The sequence below is a fragment of the Phycodurus eques genome, chromosome 1 (genome assembly GCF_024500275.1).
Source record: "Phycodurus eques isolate BA_2022a chromosome 1, UOR_Pequ_1.1, whole genome shotgun sequence".
Classification (NCBI taxonomy): Eukaryota; Metazoa; Chordata; class Actinopteri; order Syngnathiformes; family Syngnathidae; genus Phycodurus; species Phycodurus eques.
The window spans coordinates 1,837,705-1,859,528 of NC_084525.1; the positions used below are offsets into that span (position 1 = coordinate 1,837,705).

Here is a 21,824-nt window from a genome sequence, read left to right on the forward strand (position 1 = left end):
AGCACCCCTGAATAGACCTTCCCAGAGAGGCTGAGGAGTGTGATCCCCCTGGAGTTGGAACACACCCTCCGGTCCCCCTTCTTAAAAAGGGGGACCACCACCCCAGTCTGCCAATCCAGAGGCACTGTCCCCGATGTCCACGCGATGTTGCAGAGGCGTGTCAACCAGGACAGCCCCACAACATCCAGAACCTTTAGGAACTCCGGGCGAATCTCATCCACCCCCGGGGCCTTGCCACCGAGGAGCTTTTTAACCACTTCTGTGACCTCAACCTCAGAGATAGGAGAGCCCGCCTCAGAGAACCCAGACTCCGCTCCCTCATGGGAAGGCGTGTCGGTGGAATTGAGGAGGTCTTCGCAGTATTCTCCCCGTCGGCTCACAACGAGTTGAGGTCAGCAGCGCCCCATCCCCACTAAACACAGTGTTGATGGTGCACTGCTTCCCCCTCCTGAGACGCCGGATGGTGGACCAGAATTTCCTCGAAGCCGTCCGGAAGTCTTTCTCCATGGCCTCACCGAACTCCTCCCATGCCCGAGCATTCCGCTTGGCCAGCCAGTACCCATCAGCTGCCTCAGGAGTCCCACAGGCCAAAAAGGCCAGATAGGACTCCTTCTTCAGCTTAACGGGATCCCTCACCGTTGGTGTCCGTGCGGTGATCGGTTGACAGCTCCGCCCCTCTCTTCACCCGAGTGTCCAAGACATGCGGCCGCAAGTTCGATGACACGACCACAAAGCCGATCATCGAACTGCGACCTAGGGTGTCCTGGTGCCAAGTGCACGTGTGGACACCCTTATGCTTGAACATGGTGTTCGTTATGGACAATCCGTGATGAGCACAGAAGTCCAATAACAGAACACTGCTCGGGTTTTGATCGGGGGGGGGGTCGTTTCTCCCAATCACCTTCCAGGTCTCACGGTCATTGCCCACGTGAGCATTGAAGTCCCCCGGCAGAACGATGGAGTCCCTAGCGGGAGCGGAACCCCCTCCAAGGACTCCAAAAAGGGTGGGGACCCTGAACTGCTGTTTGGTGCATAGGCACAAACAACAGTCAGGATCCGTCCCCCCACCGAAGGAGGAGGGAGGCTACCCTGTCGTCCACCGGGGTGAACCCCAACGTAGAGGCGCCCAGCCGGGCGGCAATAAATATACCCACTCCTGGTCGGCGCCTCTCACTGTGGGCAACTCCAGAGTGGAAGAGAGTCCAACCCCTCTCGAGAGGACTGGTACCAGAGCCCAAGCTGTGTGTGGAGGCGAGTCCGACTATATCTATTCGGAACTTCTCGACCTCACACACCAGCTCGGGCTCCTTCCCTGCCAGAGAGGTGACATTCCACGGCCCGAGAGCCAGCTTCTGTTGCCGGGGATCGGATCACCGAGGTCCCCGCCTTCGGCCGCTGCCCATCTCGCACTGCTCCCGACCCCTATGGCCCCTCACACAGGTGGTGAGCCCACGGGAAGGGGGACCCGCGTTACCCTTTCGGGCTGTGTCGTCATCATAAGGGGTCAATTTGTGCATGTCTCTTCAAATACTATTTAGATTTTTTTGTTTTTAAAAAAAGAAGCGGCTCCCTCCTAAGTTCAGCTCTATAGCCTGAGGTGTCGTGAATGGATTTGGCTCGCATCCATGCCTACGAGTGTGACAGATAAATGAAAAATTCAAGTTTGTGTGAAGGGCGGCAACGCTGTTATTTTATGAGCTTCAATGCTACTGTGAGCCTATTTATTTGGTTTGATTGAGCGAAAGAGATCAGCTACTTCTCTCGATCTATAGCCATAACTCTACATGACATGAATCACTTAGAACCGACTCACTCTGAGCCAAATGGACCCCCCCCCCCCCACCCTCCCCGCCCCCAACTCCCACCGCCACCACCCCTCGCTCCCCCTTAATCACATTAGCCTAAGTGATATGGGAACGCCAGGCCAGACACACACTCCCTCCTTCTCTTTCGCTCGTTCAACTCGACTAAATAGCCACTACTCCGGAGATTTAAGTTGTCTTAAGCTCCATCTTTGGATAATAGACTGTTTGCTCCCCCAGAGACCCCAGTTTGGAATAATGAGGATCAAGAAGAGAGCAGAGAAAGCAAAATGAGAGAAAGTAAAGAGGGAGAACAGAGAAGGAGAGAGGACATTGTGCTAATCCCCACCCAGGGAGAACGTCCAGAAAAACCTCTCCCGTTCGGGAGGGCGCATGGCTGCTATTTTGAGGCTAGGAGAAGAACTTGAATTTAAATCAGATCACGATTTGGAACATTTGGACGTGTCCTGAACAAAATGGTGCTGATTGTTGACAGCCAATTTGTATGAAAAAAACCAACAAAAAAACAAATAACAAAAAGGAATCTCCGTGTCGAAATCATAGTTTAAAACTAGTGACACTATCATTAGATCTACTTCCTGCCTCATCCAAGTCATAATCATCTTCTACTTCCTCAGTCATATTTTATGAAGTTGTTCACCCTTTTTCTTCAAGCTAACTCTTATTTCTCCCCTTCTTTTGCCTACGGAAGCTCACAAGTATATCGTTGCAGGTAAGAACTTCCATTTACCGAGCTACGTGTCTGGTCCCTCGCTAACTTGCTCGATATGCAATTTGTGAACCACACTTAAGATCAAGTGTCAAATGATTGCCAAGTTGCGAGTGTTCCAGTCAGTGTTACTTGTGTTCGAGTTCGAGATCTGTCAGGATAACGTTGCATTTGTACTTTTGCAACTGTTCTTGCCCGTTGGGATTTCCCCTTCTTTTATTTCGTTTAATGTCGTTTTATAGTGGCGACATCCAACCTTTTACGTATTGGGGAAATCCCAAAACGCCACGTCCCTAAATTTCAGTCAAACTAGTCCGTGTACACCTGCGTATACGTGTGTGGTATGGACCCTCAAGTGAGGCTTTAAGCACTCACACGCCTTTCTGGCAAGGACAAAAAAAAAAAAAAAAAAAAAAATTCCAGACCGAGGGCCGTCTTTGGAGAAAAGCCAGAAAAGGGCACAGTAACATCTCGCGCCATTGCTGACGTCGCGTGCTAAGTCATATCGGACGGTGGCTCGACCTCGGAAGTTTTGTCTGCGACTTTTATATGGCTCAAAGATGGATGCATTAATGTTCTTTAGCCATCTGTTAATTCATGATCTATGGGCCATACTGTAACTGTTGATGAATAATTGTTGGCACGTGCCAGTTGACCACAATGCACCTTTGAAATGGGAGGAACAATCATCAAGCCATTTCGTGATGCATTCAAATAGGAAGGTGTCTAACGTCAGCTCCTTTGAAGATCAACACAGAAATCGGTGTCGATCGTCTTACTTGAGTGAGCAAACGCGGCATCGTTCAAGTCGCTATTATACCTTATATTGCTTTCATTTAGCATTGCGCGCCAGCATCGACACAACACCACCCGAAAATCATGTTTAGTCACTTATTTTATAGGCTTAAACAAAATCACTGATTTATCGCGCTGTTGCATCTGCATGCACTTACCTTCGGGGCTGACCAGTTCCTTTTTGCACCGAAGCATTGCAGTAATCCACGTTTAACGAAACAGGTTTACTCCAATTAAATGTATCTAAGCTATTTTCACTCATTGTCTAAAAAGCATGCAGACTTTCAATCCTGAGGCGACAATGCCACACAGCTCCCGCAGAGTGAGGGAAGAGGTGGTGTTACAAAACGCTTCTCAGACAGTTGAGCGTTCCAGAGTCACATTTGTTCTCAAGCAATTTCCATCACTTTAAGTTGGTTGATGATGCATCAAAGTAACAGAAAAATATGACCTTGACCGTATTTGGACATGCGAGGTTTCGGCCCGACAGCGACGATATATGTACATTTTTGATCGGATGCGCTGTTTGCCCAGTGACGACGTGACCTTTGGCTAGCCATCTTTATACCCAGCGACAGTCTTTATTTGAACTACTTATTTCGCTGCGCTCAATACCTCTGTGACAAGCGAATGTATTTCTTTGAGTCCCGCCATGTCCTTTACAAAGCCCGCGAACAGCGCACTGAGCGTGCAGGTGCGTCGCTGAAAGACAGCATTAGCAGTCGATTGTGCGCGTCCCTTCCAGCCTTAAGAAACAATGAGCACGTAGGTTGGCCTGTGTCAAAAGCTACGCTCTATTAACAATGCACACCCGCGCCTTTTGTGGAATCCTGAGCCAAAACGAAACTTTTGTTTTCAGCAGACATTTAATGGTGTTCAAGTAGTCAATATTTAGTCAAATATCAGCAGTAACACCCCTCTTTCCATTTATTGTGGACACTTTTTTTCCTCAGTTCGACTGGCCATTTGAGGCCAAGTACGCTCCACGCTCAAAGTTATTTCCCCTTCTTTTTGGCATCCCATCCTCCCTCCATCCTCAAGGTCATATTAAAGCCCTCCCAGGAGGTCCAGTCTTGGATAAGACAACGAACTCCTCATCTATCCGGAAAGCCTCCCAGTAGTCAGGGCCATACTGACCCAGTGCTGGAGCCTCTGTTCAGATAAGAGCCGAATGAAGTGACAGACTCAGCACAGTTTTCAAGGACTGGACTCGCCTCTTTCGTTCTTTCATTCTTCACAATCCTGGATGGCGGATCAGTCACACTTGGCGTTGCTAACATACTCGCTCACTTTGTAGCGCTTCAACAGATATGGCTTCATTTGCCCCAGCTTGATGATAGATGATGAAAATCAGACAGCATTTGTTGCCTTTTTTTTTTTTTAATTATTATTAATTGTGTCGTTTTCGCCATTGTGAAGACGATCAAAACTAGTGCCTTTAAATCTTTTTTTTTTTTTTTAAAACATCTCAAATCTCCAGATATCAATGCGGTGATAAGGGCAGCTTAATTTGAATACATTTTTACTCAAACTAAAGAAAATAATTGAATCCATCGAACACAGGCCATTCCGGTAAGTTTAGATTTGTTTCCGTAGGAAATAATAGAAACAGATGTAATAAGTTCAAGGGTCAAACTGTCACCGTCACAGAGCATGTGTTAACTGACGTAAAGTTTCAAGTTGCATTTTATCCTTCATAATGGGCATATAAATGTAGAACTAAGTTGATGCTTTGAATAGGAAAAATTAAAACCATTATATTGCTGATAAGCGGAAGGAGAGGACTGCTTGTGCCTGGGAGGCGAGTCTCTTAAAAGACTCAGCACAATGCACTTTTATGGTTGGCATTCTCTTTTTCTTATAGCATCGTCGTTGACTTCTTTTTCCTCTTTAAAGGCAATTGCTTTCACCGGTGCCCTTCCGTGTGGGACATCACATAAATGGCCGAAAGTTCAAACCTGCAATTTTGGTCATGTCATGTGTCGTCACGCGTGATTCTTGTGCGCGCGGTGCATATTTTCCCGATGATTTTGGCCGAATTCCCAAATTCTGTGACCGCAGGGGGGCTTCATTGTCAGAGTTCCTTAAAGAGGCACATTTGGACATTTATTACCTTCTGCGTTCTTCGTCTTTTTTATTTTGGTAGCTCCGTATTTCAAGTACTCTGTGATGAATCCTTTTCACTGATTATTAACTCGGCCTTGTGTATTTGTGTCCATTTCAAGTGTCAGGGCCTTGGAATATAAGCGTGCTAGTGCTTGCAAGCTGGTATGTGCAAGTCATTTCTTTGCGAAAAACTCTTACGAGTGTTTATTTCCACAGACAAGTGCACGCAGTACTGTTTATTTCCCGGGCCACATGTCTGAGCCTGAGAGTTTATTTCCAAAAGTGTCTTCAAGTTGATGAACTTGTGTTGCGAGCAGACGCCTCTGGCGATGTCGCGTTGGTATCGCGAGGCATTGCCATTTGAGTTTGGATTTAAAATCAATACTCATCTTTTTTGGGGGGACTGACGAACAAACAATATGCAAGAAGACTTTTGACCAAAGGTTATTTGACTCTTTTGGGAAGAAGCTGGAACTGAATTCCGATTTTGTTTGAATGCTGTTGTCGCTCGAATCCTGACTCGAAGCAGGAAACACAACCATATTAGGCCGGTGCTCAGCTCGCTCAGAGAATAGACTTGAAAACAGCTCGAGTGTCGCCGTGGTCCAGGGCTAAAGTACATCGCTGATAGATATAAACCTTCGCGGACCTCAGGGAGCGGTCTCCTGCCGGTGCCCAGATTCACAACTGGACACAGCGAGGCTGCGTTTTCAGTTCTATGTTGCGAAGATCTGCAGCAAGTCAGGCCTCAGGCAAAAAAAAAAAAAAAGCCAAAGAAAAGTCAAATGCTTTGATGCCTGCAAAAGTGACCCGTGCCAAATGCCGATGTCATGCTTGCGGTTCAAACTCTTTAGGAAAAAAAAATATTCATTCAATCCTTGTGCTTAACATTTCAGTTTTGTGAGTGTAACAATGAAATCCACTTTCCCCCCAAATAAGAGCAAGCAGCAGTACTATGGTGAGGCTTTAGCGGCGACGTGTGTGCTTTCTTATCTGCAAGGTCTCACCAAACCAGGTGAACTGTTTCTGCAACGTCTGCTGACGAGCCTTGACCCGCCACTTTGCCACAACAACGCCTCAACTGAGTGGAATGCTTGCTTTGAAATCGTTCATTTCAAAAAGTGCTGATTGTGTAATGCTTGAGTTGCTTTCAGTCTCGCTTTTTGTTTGTTTGTTTTTTGAACCACGCTGTAAAGCCTGGGAGCGCTCAGCATTTGAATGTATCACATCCCTTGAACTGATAATACTGTACTTCTACTTTACTTTACTTTATGGCTTACTGTGTGAATTGTGCTGACTCAGGCATGGAAATGGAAGGTCTCTCGAGGGATTCAAAGCTCTCCCCCTAATTGGGAGGTTGGAGCTCTTTCGCCCAACACTCCTGCTGTGTCTCAGCAACGTGTTCTTCTCTTTGCATGGGCTGCCATCTCGTGGCTGCACGGATTTAGTGCGAAAACGCAGCCTGCTGCGGAGGGGAAAATGTTTCAAGTACAGTTAAGCCCCCAAAATGGTGATCAATCGCCCATTTGCGATATCGCCAATGCTGGTGAGACAGATTGGATTTGAAATGACACAACTTCAACAGACTGTTAGAAGATCGATGAATTCAAAAGATGTATTTGCTATGTTATTATTATGATTGACATTTGCAACAAAACGTTCCCTCGTTGTTGTCCAGTGAGATCAGGGATAGGAATCATTTGAAAGACGTGAAAACCAGAAACATGTGTCGCATTTTTTTTTTCATTCATAGAGAAATAACCCGTTCAACAAAAGGAAGGGGGGAAAAAGTCACTTTCGACAGAATTCGCTTCATGGCGGGTCTTTCTTGTTTTCTCATGTTGACATGCAATTTGGTATTAAAAAAAAAAAAAAAAAAAGGTTAAGACTGGAAGGCAGCATTTTACAAGTCGTTGTTGGAAAAACACCGTGGCCCTTTTGTTTTGATCTTTTGTGTTGTTTGCCATCTCTCCTTCAATTGTGAGAGTTTGAGAGCAGTTTGAGGGAGCGAAAGCAAAGCCTGAACTTGCCCTCAAAATGCATTTCGATCAAAGGAGGGCGGCGGCGTGCAGCTGCAAGGACAATCTCGACCACTAGGGGACTCTGTTGCTCCAGCGCGAAGCCTGAAGTGGTCTGTCGGCAATGTCCCCCCTCCCCTCATCCTCACTTGCCCTCTTCGAGACTCCACCTCCCTTCAACACTCTTCCATGCTAACAATGAGCTTATTACATGTTGTTGTTGTTGTTGTTGTTGTTTTTCCCGCAAAGCCAAAATCATCTGTACATGACATGAGATGTTCTGGACAATTTTCAAGAAGGCATTTACGAAGCGTAGCTTTGCTTGAGGAAGAAGCGATGTCGCAATGAGTCCACGCCAGGGACACAACACCACACGAACTCAAGTCCGGGCACACCGAAATGATGCACAATAATCAAGTACAACACACACAAGTACTGTTGCGCTACAAGGACACACAAACAGCTAACATTAACGATATAACATGTAACGAGCTACATAACTATTTACAAAATTCCGCTAGCCATGCGAGATCTTGGACGTAGCGTTGATAATTACATGCTTATTGCTAACATGCTGTTGTTGTTTTTCGCCCCCCAGCACAAGTAATTAGGTATATTCTACCTGGTTATTTTGGTTGTTGTTGTGCTCTCATTCCGCTTGTCGAATGTTTAGCGAGCACCCTGTTCACGTGTTAGGGGCAGGATCGCCAGTTCTGATGACCGTACTAAATCATTCGCGTCGGTTTTATTCGAAAGTTGGGTGCTGCAAAGATTTGTTTTTACTTCCGCGTCGTCCCCGAGTTTCACACTCGCGCGTGCACACTTGAGAGACGGCGGGTCGCCATGCATCTCAAAATCGGGGGACACGTTCCCAATATCGAGGGGCCGCGATTAACAGGTGGTAGAAAACCATTTCCCGTCGCAAATGTCTTGTTTTGTGCCACCCGGTGCGGCCGCACATATGGCACATGCCAGAAACCCCTACTGCTCGTCCCTCGATCGGTTGCCGACACTATCGTCACATTATCATTCACACAACCGAACTCCCGTTGAGCGATTTCAATTGTAATGGTGCTTCTGTATTTGTTGATTTATTTTTTAATGGTACAGCTGCTCGTTGGATAGTGAGTGATGAGAACGAGGAACGAGTGGAAAAGGGTCTTAATTAGCACATTATACACGCCCGCGATCATTAAAAGAGAGCAATTGGGGAGGCGGAACGCTAACAAGGAGAGCGATGGTCTGCGCCCGTTCATATTCATATTTAATATGTCATTTGAGCCGTCTAGTGTGGAATCTTCATCGCTCGGGTGCACCTCTGGGGTTATCGTACAGACAAGGGCGTTGTCTCCCATTGTGAGCCGCTCGGGCGGCGGGGTTACAGTAACTAGGCTATGCTAATAGGATGTCTTTTAACCATGACTGCACATACTGTATTGATGAATGGAATGGCGGGCGCAAAAGCAAGGTCAATAAGAATGAGGCTGTGTGTGTGTGTGTGTGTGTGTGTGTGTGTGTGTGTTGACCATGGCCAGATTAAGAAGCCAGCCTCTGACCCAGAATATGCACCCTCCCTCCCCCACTTACTCCTTCTCCAAATGTCATCCTCATTTTGTGGGTTGGACGGACAAGCTTGGGGTGGGGTCTCCATTTACAGCCTAACCCTCCTATAGTAGAAGAAAAAGCGGCTTAAAAGCTGCGGCGCCAACGGTGGATTTAGTCTGGGGGAATGGAAAAAAAAAAGGGTTATATGGTGCAGACAATTGAGAATAAAGTAAAACCATATCTCGATTGGCTGCGATCTTCCCCCTTCGTTGAAGTTGGAGAGCTTTGTAGGCGTATGTATTGATGTAGTTTAGAGGCTCACGTTTCAAAATCAGTGTACGCTGATACCGATAACAACCTTAAAATAAGACGATGAACATCAATTGATGACTGCTCCTATTCCTGCCGAGGGATTTGTATTTAATTGAACGATAATCCGGATCGTCCACATCCAAGTGAACCCCCCCCCCCCCCCACTGCCCCCCGTATATCCGACGGCCTTTATTCCACGCCCTCCCCCGGCTCCCCATCCACGGACCGGACTTGTCCTGGATCCTCTTTGCTGGCCCCAATTCGCTCAACCATGCAGTCCACGCACGAGCCGTTGTTTGAATCCAGGCCACAGCGAGCCCAGAGGAGCATTTTCTTGTTGCTGTTGTTAGTCTGCTTCGGGGGCTCAAGGACCCCAAACGTCATCCGCAACGCACAACATCGTCCAGTGCACTCAATACACAATGGGAGATGTGCACGGAGTACACCGGAACCTCGAAGGACCAACTCAACTTTCGATTTGTTCTGATTTTGAAACCATTTTTCCAAAAGGAAATAACCGTCACCATCGTAAATCTTTAATGATGGAGCAGGCGGTTTTTCATTTTTACATTCTGTCAAACAAGTGTAAAAATAAGCCCAGCGCCGGGGACTAGTGGTTAGCATGTGCGCCTCGCAGTTCTCCTCGCCTGGGTTTTTTCTGCGTACTTTGACGTCCTCCCGCTTGCATGTTAGGTTCAGTGAAGACTGTAAATTCCCCACAGGTGCCATTGTGAGCGTCAACGCTTGTTTGCCTATATATTGTACGTGCCTGCCGACCGGTCCGCCTGTCGCCCCAAAGTCAGCTGAGATAGGCTCCAGCTCACCCGCGACTCTGAAAAGTCGAGAAAATAAATGGTTGTACGTGTAGAAATAAATTCAGCGATACGGCAAATGAATGCATGAATGAAAACAATAGATAGGTCTGAACTTTAACGATAAATGCATAATGTGGACACAATTTGCGTTGCACTACACACCTTACTTTATTTTGTGTTTTATTTCACATTTATTTCAAAGTGCACTCAACGTACAGACACAGTTTACAAACACGTTTTTGTAAAAACACAACGTAAGCACTGCACCTCAGCGAGGCCACAAGTCGAGTCTCGTTGCTTTGATTGGGAGTCTGCTTGCTTCATGCATTTTCCTGTGTACTTAATATTCTTAACACTATCCTGGTTTTGGAGTACCAAAAAAAAAAAAAAGATGGAGAAAGTCAAACGTCTTCCTGAAGATGCGGTTTTGACTTTTGCCCCCCCACACACACACACACGCATACGCACACACACTACCAATTACCGTCATTGGCAGTGAGGAGTTGGGATTTCGTCACGCTGGCTTTTGTGCAGCGACAAGGAGACTTGTTTGTGACGCAGGCGGGCGTACAACCACGCAACATATGGAACTCTGATGAAACCACTGTGAGCATCCAACGTAGTCACGCTGCGACGGAAAAGTACACGTGTGGGAGGTCGCTTTTAAAAGGCGTTAACGGCCTCACTTCTATTGAATACTAACTAGGCGTTAAACAATTGACACACGTGGGGGGGGGGGAAATAATATTCAATTGAAGCACCGACCTTCAGCAGGCGCTCCGAAACGCACGATTCGCAACAGCTCAGACTTGAAAGGTTGGAAAACGTGCCAATGGAAAGCTGGTTTCTTCCAGTTCGTGAATCTCTTTCAGCGTCAAGCCGGCATCGCCATGAAACCCTTTGTCAATAAAGAAAAGGAATCCATGTTAACCTTTTGATTGTACAAACAGAAGTCATGAAGCGCAAACAATAAGTTAACCACTCAATACAACACAAAAACAAAGCCCTTTTTAAACACTCTTTGAAATGTAATGATAGATGAGGAGGGCTACACATAAGAAACAAAGTGTTGCCTTCCCGCTTCAAATGCTTGTTTTTTAATGCAAAAACATGACATTTTCTGGGCACATTAGAGTGACTTGAGGTTTAAGTTGGGGGCATTATTTTCAAAACGTCAACTTGTCAATTTATGAACTATACTTCTTTTGAAGTCACCCCCGCACCCGCAAAAATGTGAATTGTTTACTCATTACAATGCACCGCCTTGCACTGGAAAGTCTCGTATTTTCCTGTGAAAGTAGACAAACTCAATTGAATTCATTTAGATGATTGTGCCCGGTGGCAAAACGCCGACAGCTTCTCGTTAAAAACAAGAATAAACAAGAACGAAAGAGCACATAATATTATTCCCTAATTGATAAGATAAGCAGGCCATTATGGGATTTCATTTGCTCCACCTTCGGTGCACACCTCCAGTCTTTTCGTCCTTGTCACATTACACTAATCCGTCCCTGGCTTCCCTAATGGAGGCCTTTTCACAACACTGCTTAAGTCATTTGGTGTACACCGAGAAAAGATAAATGCGCAGTGCCCAGAGCAGCCGTTGAATGTGAACGTCAGACTGTTTCAAATTGGATTATTTGGACACGCTTTGTGACATCAGCAGGCTGACTGGAGAACTTGGAAGGCTTCCGCAGGTCTGGCGCAGAAGAACGTGACGTCTTGCTCGGAAAATGAGTCACGCAAGTATGAGTGGTCCTGTGTCGCTGAGGTCCATTAGCCTAATTGGCACTTAATTGGTGTGTAGGGAGCCCGGGGGGGGGGGGGGGGGGGGAATACACATTGAGAGAAAGAGGCTTCCAAAGTGTTTGTGTGGAATGACAGAGTGTATCCTTTTAGAGGCGGAACGAGCATCATCTCATTTGCATAAAGCATTAAACATTTACACTGACCTACAAACGCTGAGAGCCTGGATTCAACTCACCACCGCCGTCTCTTCGCTTTGTGTTTGGTATTCCGGGCCTCCGCCGCACATCGCACACTGCACATACACGACTGCACGGGGTGCAGCTTTAGCCTGGGAAATCCTGGGAAAAGGCAATTTTATTGCCATAACTCAGCGACACTTTGCTGTGTCGGCGCAATTAGTTTCTGACAAATGGCAAACCTAATGTTATTGGTGTCTTTATTTCGTGAAATAATGCGTCTTTCGGTGCTGGAACATTCCCCATCTCTTTGGCCGTCATCGTTGAGGATTTGTTTTTTTCTTCTTTTGTTATCCTGCTTTTTCCTATATTTGTCATTCAGGATTCAGGAAAATAACCAAAATCTGCTCTTTTTCACCCGATACGATTAGTTGATAACGATGCGATTGGCCCCGATATCTGCTCACGTGACTGGATCGGATCGACAACTCTACTCTGTATTCTTCGCCGATATCTTCTCGCGGCCATTGCGGTTTGTGTGAAAACGCTTTTGAAGTGGATGAGACGAGGGAATTCAACACGGACAAACGGGAAGGAGAAATGTTCCTTCTCTTTCGTTCCGCAACCTTCGCCGCACTGTAATAGACGTGATGAAAATTGATTTCTGAGTGAGTTATTTTGTGTTCACCTTGGTTTGGAAAGAAAAGGTTCTTACAGACACCCAACGTCCTCAATTTGGAGTGCTTTAATCTTCAGTTTCAATATTATTATAGAGCGTTTTCATGGCCTTCACCTCGCAACCGCCCATATATTTTGCCTGCTTGCAATTTATGTGCTAACTGTGGAGTGAGTAAAGTGCAACCATCGAATGCATTTAATGGCCAGGACGTGAAGCGCTGCACCTACAAAAGGAATTCATGTCAATTTTGTTGTTGTCCAGTTTTGTGCTTGTTGGGGGGCTTGGAGGTCATCCGCTTTGCATGTTCTTTACACGGAAAGTGGTCGCTAAAAGGCAACGCCGCGCTTTATCCATTCCGGAAGAGGAGACGGTCGATGAGTCAACATGATTGACTTGGGGAGCGATACGGGTCTGAGCGAAGATAAACTTTGCAGAGGAAGATGCTTTCCTGGATAATGGGCCTCATTGTGCTCTGAGCCAAGGTCGGACCAATGGCCTTCAGTTTCATAGGCAGGATTTACATGGTGAGGTTTAAGCGACACAAATACCTTTTTTATTTGTATTTTTTATTTTTATTTTTTTGCTCGTGTGGCACAATTCAGAGTATGGGTCATGCAAGGAAGAAAAGAAAAGGAGAGGGGGGAAAAAAACCCGCAGAAAAGTTACATCCTTAGATTTCAATTCGGAAACGCTGATAAAAGAAATCGGACCGATAAAAGAAATCGGACAAATGACCAGGAACGAGCAGTAGGTTCCCCTCGCCTTGGTAGTGATGTCGGAGGGTGGGGTGGTCTATCCTCCCTCAAGATCCGCCTTCACCTCCCAATGTCAATATCGGTCCGGGCAAAATACCGAACATTGTAATATAGTGTTGTTGACACTCGAGCCTCCGATATCAATTTAGTTTGTGTCCGTCAGATACTCCGCAAGCACACTGTGTTTCGGGAACTTCCCGACCATTTTTGAGAATATCCTTTTCGTCATCATCGTATCTTAGCAACCGATGATGATGGCTTATCACGCTGTCACGGATATAGAAGATGCTTACTTGTCACCATCTGGTCCAGATGAGTCCATTGTCATGGCTTTTTTCCTTCAATAAACCAAGTACCGGTCATTTGGATGCACGACTTAACCAAATCTTGCTGTTGCATGCAGGTTAAAATTGGGTGGCTAACTTAGCCAGTCAAGTTCCTTAGTTTATTTATGCTCATTTCAATGTAAAATAGACATTTAGAGCTTTTGTTGTACACATTGTACGAGTGTGTTGTCGGGGAGGCAGTCACACGTCAAGTTTAAGCACTACAATACAATCCTCACTTTTTGTCATTTCACCCACAGAAATTCCTCTTACATGTGAAACTCTGTGCTGTAACGAAAGCCGCCCCCAAAAATGAGTTGTGCTGCAAGAAAAAAACAAAAAAACAAAACATGGAGTGACAGCTTGAATGTTGGATTTGGCCACAGAATTTCATAACCTCCATCAGCAGTAACAAAATATTAACACCTATCAACAAACAAAAATACGAAAAATAGCACCAATGTGATGAGACAAAATTGTAAATGCATTCACTGAAATGCTACAACATAAATATGTATTTCATATTTTAATAATTATAGGCTGCTTTTTCGGAAGCACACAAAACATTCTGTTACTCATTTGATCTGTGGTCATTTCTGCTGCCTTAAATCAAATAAGAAGATACAGCAATATAATTATTAATTATTATTAAGTTTTGTGGTTCATCATTATTTAGCTCTCAGGGTACTATTTATCTGTATCTTCAACTTAGCTTAGCATATAGCCTGCAAGCAAAACTAAAGCAAATTGCAGAAAGTCTACCATCACCTTTATTAGCGTCTCTGGTCGTGGATAGCTGGCACCATTTTGTTGAATGTGGTCAGCACGTCTGCCTCACAGTTCCTGGGTTCCGGGTTCGAATCTCAGCTTTACTGTGTGGAGTTTCCATGTTCTCCCCGTGCTCGTGTGGGTTCTCTCCCAAAACCTGCATGCCTTCATTGAAAAAAATTAATTGTCGCTGTGAAAAGTTGCAAATTGTGGGTGCGAATAGTTGTTTTGTCTGCGTGGCTTACGATTGGCTGGCAGCCAGTCCAGGGTGCACCGCGCCTTACACTCAAAGTCAGCTGGGAGAGGCGAGTGCTATAAAAAACTGCATAGATGGATGATAAACTAGTGTTGCTCTCCATGGTGCTGAAACCGTCTCATTTTTCTCCTCTTCTCTTATTGGCCATTGGACATTGAAATGTGTTGTTTTCTGCATGCTAACAAATTGTAAAATAAATGGAAAAAAATGATTAGCTTCGTTTGAAAACAACCTTGTAGAAAAGTGATTTTATTCTTGATGACCGGTGACATTTTCCGGAGCTTAATCTTATTTGAGGGCTACGGCAAAATCAATTGACTTGAGGCAAGGGTGACCACAAACACAAGTACATATCAATAAATTAGAATATGGTAGAAAAGTGCATTTATTTCAGTACTCGCAAATTATTTCGATTTATTAAACACACGGGACACTATTAATACTCTTCAGAGTGCCAATTCCTGCTTAATTTCTATATGAAAAATCATTTGAATTGTTTCATAATTGTTTGTTACATAATGTTTTATTTTCTAGAGATGGTAAATTGGGTTTTTTTGGTTTGCTGTAAGCTCTAATCATCAAAATGATATTATTATTTAAAAATCATGAAGTCGTTCACTCTTGGTGTGTGTAGTGCATCGCTATGATGTTTTTCCCTCCATCCATTTTCTGAGCCGCTTCTCCTCACGCGGGTCGCGGGGGCGCCGGAGCCTATCCCAGCTATCGTCGGGCAGGAGGCGGGGTACGCCGTGAACTGGTCGCCAGCCAATCGTGGGGCACACATAAACAAACAACCTTTCGCATTCATATTCACATTCACACCTACAGGCAATTTACAGTTGAACCTCAATGAACCTCCCATGCATGTTTTGGGGATGTGGGAGGAAAGCGGAGTGCCCGGAGAAAAGCCACGCAGGCGCGGGGAGAACATGCAAATTCCACACAGGCGGGGCCGGGGATTGAACCCCGCTCCTCAGAACTGTGAGGCAGACGCTCTAACCAGTCGCTCACCGTGTCGCCGCTATGATGTTTTTTTCCCCCCATATTAGTCACACTGCTGAGATGTACTTGTAACTGTTTTCAAATGCCATGTACTGTATATCTGTCTATGTTTGGATATGATGCTGTTGTAGGTCCTTTTTGTGAATTCCGCCCCACAAGTCACTTTCATTATCATGTCAAATGTGTCCATAAAAGCATTCGAAGCCAATGTCATTTTGTTTCAAAGCTAAAACGCGGCTCCTCTTCCCCATATGCTGGCACATTTGCAACAAAAACAAAGCCCTTCTGCTATTCGGAATGATGGCGTGACCTCACGACGGGCCAAATCGAGCGAGCTATTGAACGCCTGCTTCGTCCGTTGCCGTGGCGGGTCGAGACATACGATCTGGCCTCAGGTCCCCAGGGAGCCACCGGCCGCCGTGGGGGGCTCGTAAGGGTCACGTGGTAAAGATCTGGTTTGGATCAAGTGGGGATCGGTGGATCGGGGGAGGGGGGTTTGTAAGTGGAAATCTGAGAGGAGGACCGGGACGCGAATTGGAGTGCGTCAACAAAAGGTTCCTCCTGCTTTGAGTGAAAGGGGGCGCGGTGTTGCAGCATGGCGGCGTTATCATTCCACTTGTGGAGGAATGGTTTGCAGGCGCTGCAATGGAAATGAAATGAATGTCAGGAGAGGTGTTCCAACTGGCCTTGTGGAAAAATACAGTGAGGCGAATTGTGGAACGTACTCCCACCAATTGCAGACCGCTGCCTCGCACTCTTCTCCTTTCCTCTCTCTCTCCGCTCTCGTTACACCGGCCGCTTTCTCGTCTTTGGGACAGTGTTCGAAATGAAATCTCACACATCACCATTTTTTCGAGCCGCAGCGCGGGGTTTTCGTCATACGAGGTGTTGCCGTGGCAACGGGGCAATCATTTCTCCCCCCCCCACCCGCTGTCTTGCAACGATCACGGATGCATGGATTCGGCCTGACTTGTGACATGTGAAATATTGTTCTTCCTCTCTGTAACATGTGCTTGCCGTCTGTGGTAAAGTGATTCATTTCGTATTTTGGGGAGGATGGAGGGGGTCAAGGTGACGGGTCAGATGCAAGATGACGGTAACAGACGTGCAGAAAGCATCCTCTGAATCCTCTTCAATTCAAAATGCCTGCTTTTTTCTTTTTTTATCACTAAAATAATCTGGAAGACTTCACAGTTTTACCTCTGCCACGGACGTTCTGTTTTTATGGAAGGTTTATTACTTTGCAGGATTATGCAAAAAAAAAAAAATCAATTAATTAATGAAATAACTCATCTGAATTCCATGAAACTTTGATGAGAGAAGGGGGCAAAGGCCAAGCGAGAGCCCATTTCATTTTGGTGCAGATTTGAATAAAATTCAAGCTCCACGAACCCCCTCTTTCTCCCCCCCCCCCTCTTTTTTCCCCCTTATTTCTCATTAAATCACAAAATTCAGACACATCGGAGGTCCATGAAGGTGTACAGTTGAGATTTGTTCAGGAGGAGGTCTGAGGAGAGATATTCACGTTTGTTTCATGGTGAACAGCATGATGCAAAACCTACAAACAAGCTTGAGGCAATTCTATAGCAATGCGGAAATAGTTTTCTTTTGCTAATAGTAAACGGAGTCTTGGTGAGAGTCCAAATCATGTTTCCACGACTGACATAGAGGTTCAAGTGATCCACAAGATCCAGCAGCTCGACTTGTTGCAGTACATATAAGAATGGATTAGAACTGCCGTGCCTTGCTCTTCATTTTGATTTTTTTCAAATGAATTGTTAATAAAGGCAGGCTTAGGATTGTCTGTCCTTGCTCCCGTGCAGTGCAAATGCCCGTGCGCACTCAATGTCTGTTGCAGTCCGTGGCCATATTTTCACGGTGGTTGTTCCTCTTCATTTACCTCGTTTAGCAGTTCGTTAGCCAGATGAATAACGGGTAAGGTTGTGGCGCCGGCAACACGCCAGGCACGTCGCTGTGATGCGATAGCTCGTAAAAGGGGGGGGGAGGGGGAGAAATAAATAAATAAATAAATATATATATATATATATATATATATATATATATATATATATATATATCAAGCCCACCGACCTCCCTCCTCCTCCCGTCGCCTCCTTCTGGCTCCACCCCTGCCACTTGCGGATGACAGACGTGTTGATGCATAGCCACTCGCTCTTGTTGAGTCTTGCCGGTTGTGCTCAGGATGAAAAGAGAGGGCCATGTAGGAAACATTTCTTTCATTCATCGTGCACATAAACCTTTCTGTGTGTCGGGTCCTAGAGATGGACGGAAGCTGCACACCTCCCTTCGCTCGACGCTCTTGCGTTGCTCCCTTCTTCCCAAATTGTCATTTGCGTTCCACAAATATCGCAATACGAGGATCATCCATCCAAGCGATTTTTATTTCGACGAGGGGAAGGTGAATACGCCCGCATGACAAATCCAAGTAGTTACTCGCGTACGCATCGGAAAGATCCTGACAATATAAAAACAACGACACACTGTAAAAAATGATTTTGGAGAGTGGTAAATATAATCCCTGAAAAGCCTTCTAAAAATTCATTGGCTGATCAGCGCATCAGCACAAAATGGCGTCGCCCATCGCTGACAATTGATCACTCTGATTGGTTGCTTGCTAGCGAATCAGCACAAAAGCAAACAAACGTGTACAAAAGTATTTTATTGCTCTTGTATGAAGCTATTCTTCGCCCAAGATTCGTGGTTTAAATGTACCCGATTAAAGTGGCTGCAAACTGTTACCCTAAATGTATTTGGTACATTCTACAGGTTGTTTTGTTTACAGTGCACTAACAGCAAACACAATACTGTAATTATCCAGAACTACTATTTGCATTCTGCAGTCACAAAAAAAACAAAAAAATACGCCCACAATCCTGCCCAAGTCCTCTTTGTGGGAGAAAAAAATATAGCAGATAACTTGGCAGATACCTTCTGTTATGTTTCATTGCACCATAAAAACAACAAACAAAAACAACAACAAAAGAAAATGGACTTCTTCCGCGTCTTCTTCTACTGTGGTTCGCGCCTTCATCCATTTGTTTGCTGTTGCGGCGCATTTGAAATGTTACAGTGGTTTGATTAGGAGCCATTTCATCGCTTATATTGTGCATCAGTCGTGTACTGTGTTGGAAAGCGACATCAGACATGAAACTCACTTACGCGTGAACCTCACAAAGACGATGACAACAATAACTCTCACTTGAACGAATCCAAGATGGACGTATTTAAACCGATAAGTAAGGTTAGGTTCGGGCGCATGACAGGACCACAAAATCCCGTTGAAGGTCAGGAGAAGGTGGATTGACTTTGTGGGACTTTCAGGGAGTCTGCTGCAAAATATTACCGCGGGAAACTGTGACGCAGCTGTTGGAACATGACACGTTAACATACATTAACGCGGAAAGGGAATACATATATTTACTTTTCGGCATGTGAGGGTTCAGTGATTCGGTAACAGCTCAGCATAGTAGCTCATAGAAAGCAGCAGAACTCTGCTGTCGTTTGCAATGCGACAGCCTTTGAAATACGTGAAAAAACACCAATTGAATCCAATCTGTTTCCGCCTTATTCTCCTTTTTCCTCTTCGGTCCTTTTCTTTTGTGCCTCGTAGCGTCCGCTTGTGTTTCTCTCTTCTCTGGTGACTGTCGAGTCTTTGTGTGTGTCGTTGCGCGATTTTTCCTGGGTTGTATCATCGTGTGCTGGCTGCACGGGGGGCTTCTTCAATCTGCAGGCCACCGCAATGGCGACAGTGGCCGTGCTGATTTCCGAGCTCAGTAGCGATTGATTGCAGAACATTTGACCACTGATAGGAAGTTTTTTTTTTTTTTTTTTTTTTTAAATCTACACGTTAACAGAGTTCTGTTTTTATTTTGTGTTCAACCATTATTTGAAAATGTGATATTTGCATTTCCACAGCAGTTGTAATCCTTTTGAATTTGACTCATGTATCTGTTTTTGCGTCAACTTAAACCTTCCCAACGCTTGTCACGTTTAAAAAAAAAACAAAACAACAGGCCATTCATTTCCCCGTCTGTGCGATTGCTGCTGCAATTTGCGAGTTCCTCACTTTTGGCCTCACTCCAGCATGCTGTAACGCTGCACCTCTGTCTAGTATCGTGTCTAGTTTGAAAGAACAACGTGAGCAAATGTTGACGGCAGTCTCATTTATAGGCCGAATCTCAACATTACTGGGCAATCAATATAGCCCCTTTCCCTCTGTTTGAGAAGATCCAAGTTGACAGGCAGCCAGCAAGCAGTGACAGGGACAGGGACAGAGCGAGGAAAAACTGGAGCAAGCGCTGCACTGTACATGCAAATGAACGGGCACTGCTGCAGAATCGCTCGGAGCTGTCAGTTTCCATCGGACAAAGACGATCAGCTGTACGGCAAGTTGGTCTTACATCTGTATGTTGCTCTCCACTCTTTCGGGAAACATCCAGACTGCGGTAATTGTGCCGCTGTCAGAGAAAAACAAGGGAGTAGCTGTTAAAAAAAGAGAGAAATAAATGGCACATCAGTGCTTTTGATGGAATTGGAATGGAAAATCGAGTATTTTTGCCAGGCGTGGCGCTCATTAAAACAAAACGGGAGCAGCGCATGATCGAATTGTTCACTTTTGTTCGTCGGCATTGGTCGTCATCCGTGAATGGCGGCGCACTCCTTCGGCCATTGCGCTCTTGGCTTTAAAACTACATTTCCCTCCGTAGCCATTAACAGGCGAGTCAACTCAAAGTGTGCTGATCACGAAGACTTCGAAACCTCAGGTGCACCTGGCATTTCAGACAATGGGGATTATTTTATGCGCGTTTCTAGCGGAGCAAGAAGGGGGTTAAACCGATTAGTCTACTAGTCGACTAGTCGGCTACTTTCACGTCGCCGGTTGAAGCTTAAAGTAAAATAATCGTGAATCACGTGGTTTTGGTATCATTGTCTTTCAAGGGGCCAATTTCGAGCGGACTGTCAACTCACCCGTCCGCCGCCGTCGCCGGACTGCCATGCGCGGTGAAGTCGCGAAACGGCCGGCCGACCGGGCGGCACGGTTTTCGTACATCTGCGCGGGTGGCAGGGTATGAAAACAAGATGGTTGTGGATGAGATATTCTGTTCGCCGCTACTCATTTCAATGTTCAAACATTCCTTTGACAGAAATCACTTCACGCGCAGCCTACCGAAATCATCGACGCGGCACACCGCGGTGAAAGCATTCTCCATGAATCCCGAAATGAATTTAGTCTTCGGTGAACCAAGCATGCGTGTTTTTGTAAATATTGATGACTTTTTATAGCGGAGGTTACTCAATTAGAATTCCAAGAGCTCGAGGCCAGCATTTTTTTTTTTTTTTTTTTTAAAGCCGAGGTTAGGAACTGGTCAAATTTGCAAACCTCCGTCACTTAATAACGAATAAAAATGTGACTTTTGAAGACCTCTGATTTCGGACTCTTCAATATACTGCTTTTGCGAGAACTCTTGAAAGAAGCATTGAAATCTGCTGAGCCGCCGTCCAGGGTAAACGAGCTGCTTGGTCATTCGGAATGATCGTCAAGCGTCCCACTGCCAGATCTGAATCGACTGATTAGCAAGCACCGGCATGCGTGGCTTTCTTCGGCCTCATTTTCCAGCGCTGACCTTCCAGTCTTATCAGCTTGGCTCGGAGGCTTCCGGAGGTCCTTCCACAATCGCATATGCAGGTCACAAGTGCCGTCCTCCGCTATTATGACAAGTGACGATCAAGCTGCAGGAGCTCTCAGTCTCTTTTCCCCACTTTTTCTCCCTCTTTCTCAATGTCTTTATGTTTCTCCTATTATTTTACTGCTTGCTTTACAATCTGCTATCTGCTCTGTAGTCGGGGGAATCTTAAATCTTAAATGTCGGTGATTGATTCTGTTTATATGACTTCGTTTTCTACAAATACTCACCTCTAGCCCTGACCCCTTCGAAATGATTTATTGCTCTGTGATGACTATTATTTAA

The 21,824-nt window shown here is 45.6% G+C and overlaps 1 protein-coding gene across 1 annotated transcript in view; it reads left to right on the top strand.

Moving 5' to 3' along the window:
* Positions 1 to 21,824, top strand: part of agrn (agrin) — a 248,631-nt gene that overhangs the window by 62,523 nt on the left and 164,284 nt on the right. The window contains 1 exon segment of the mRNA XM_061671858.1: positions 2,515 to 2,535. Within this exon segment, the coding sequence (XP_061527842.1) occupies positions 2,515 to 2,535 (21 nt within the window).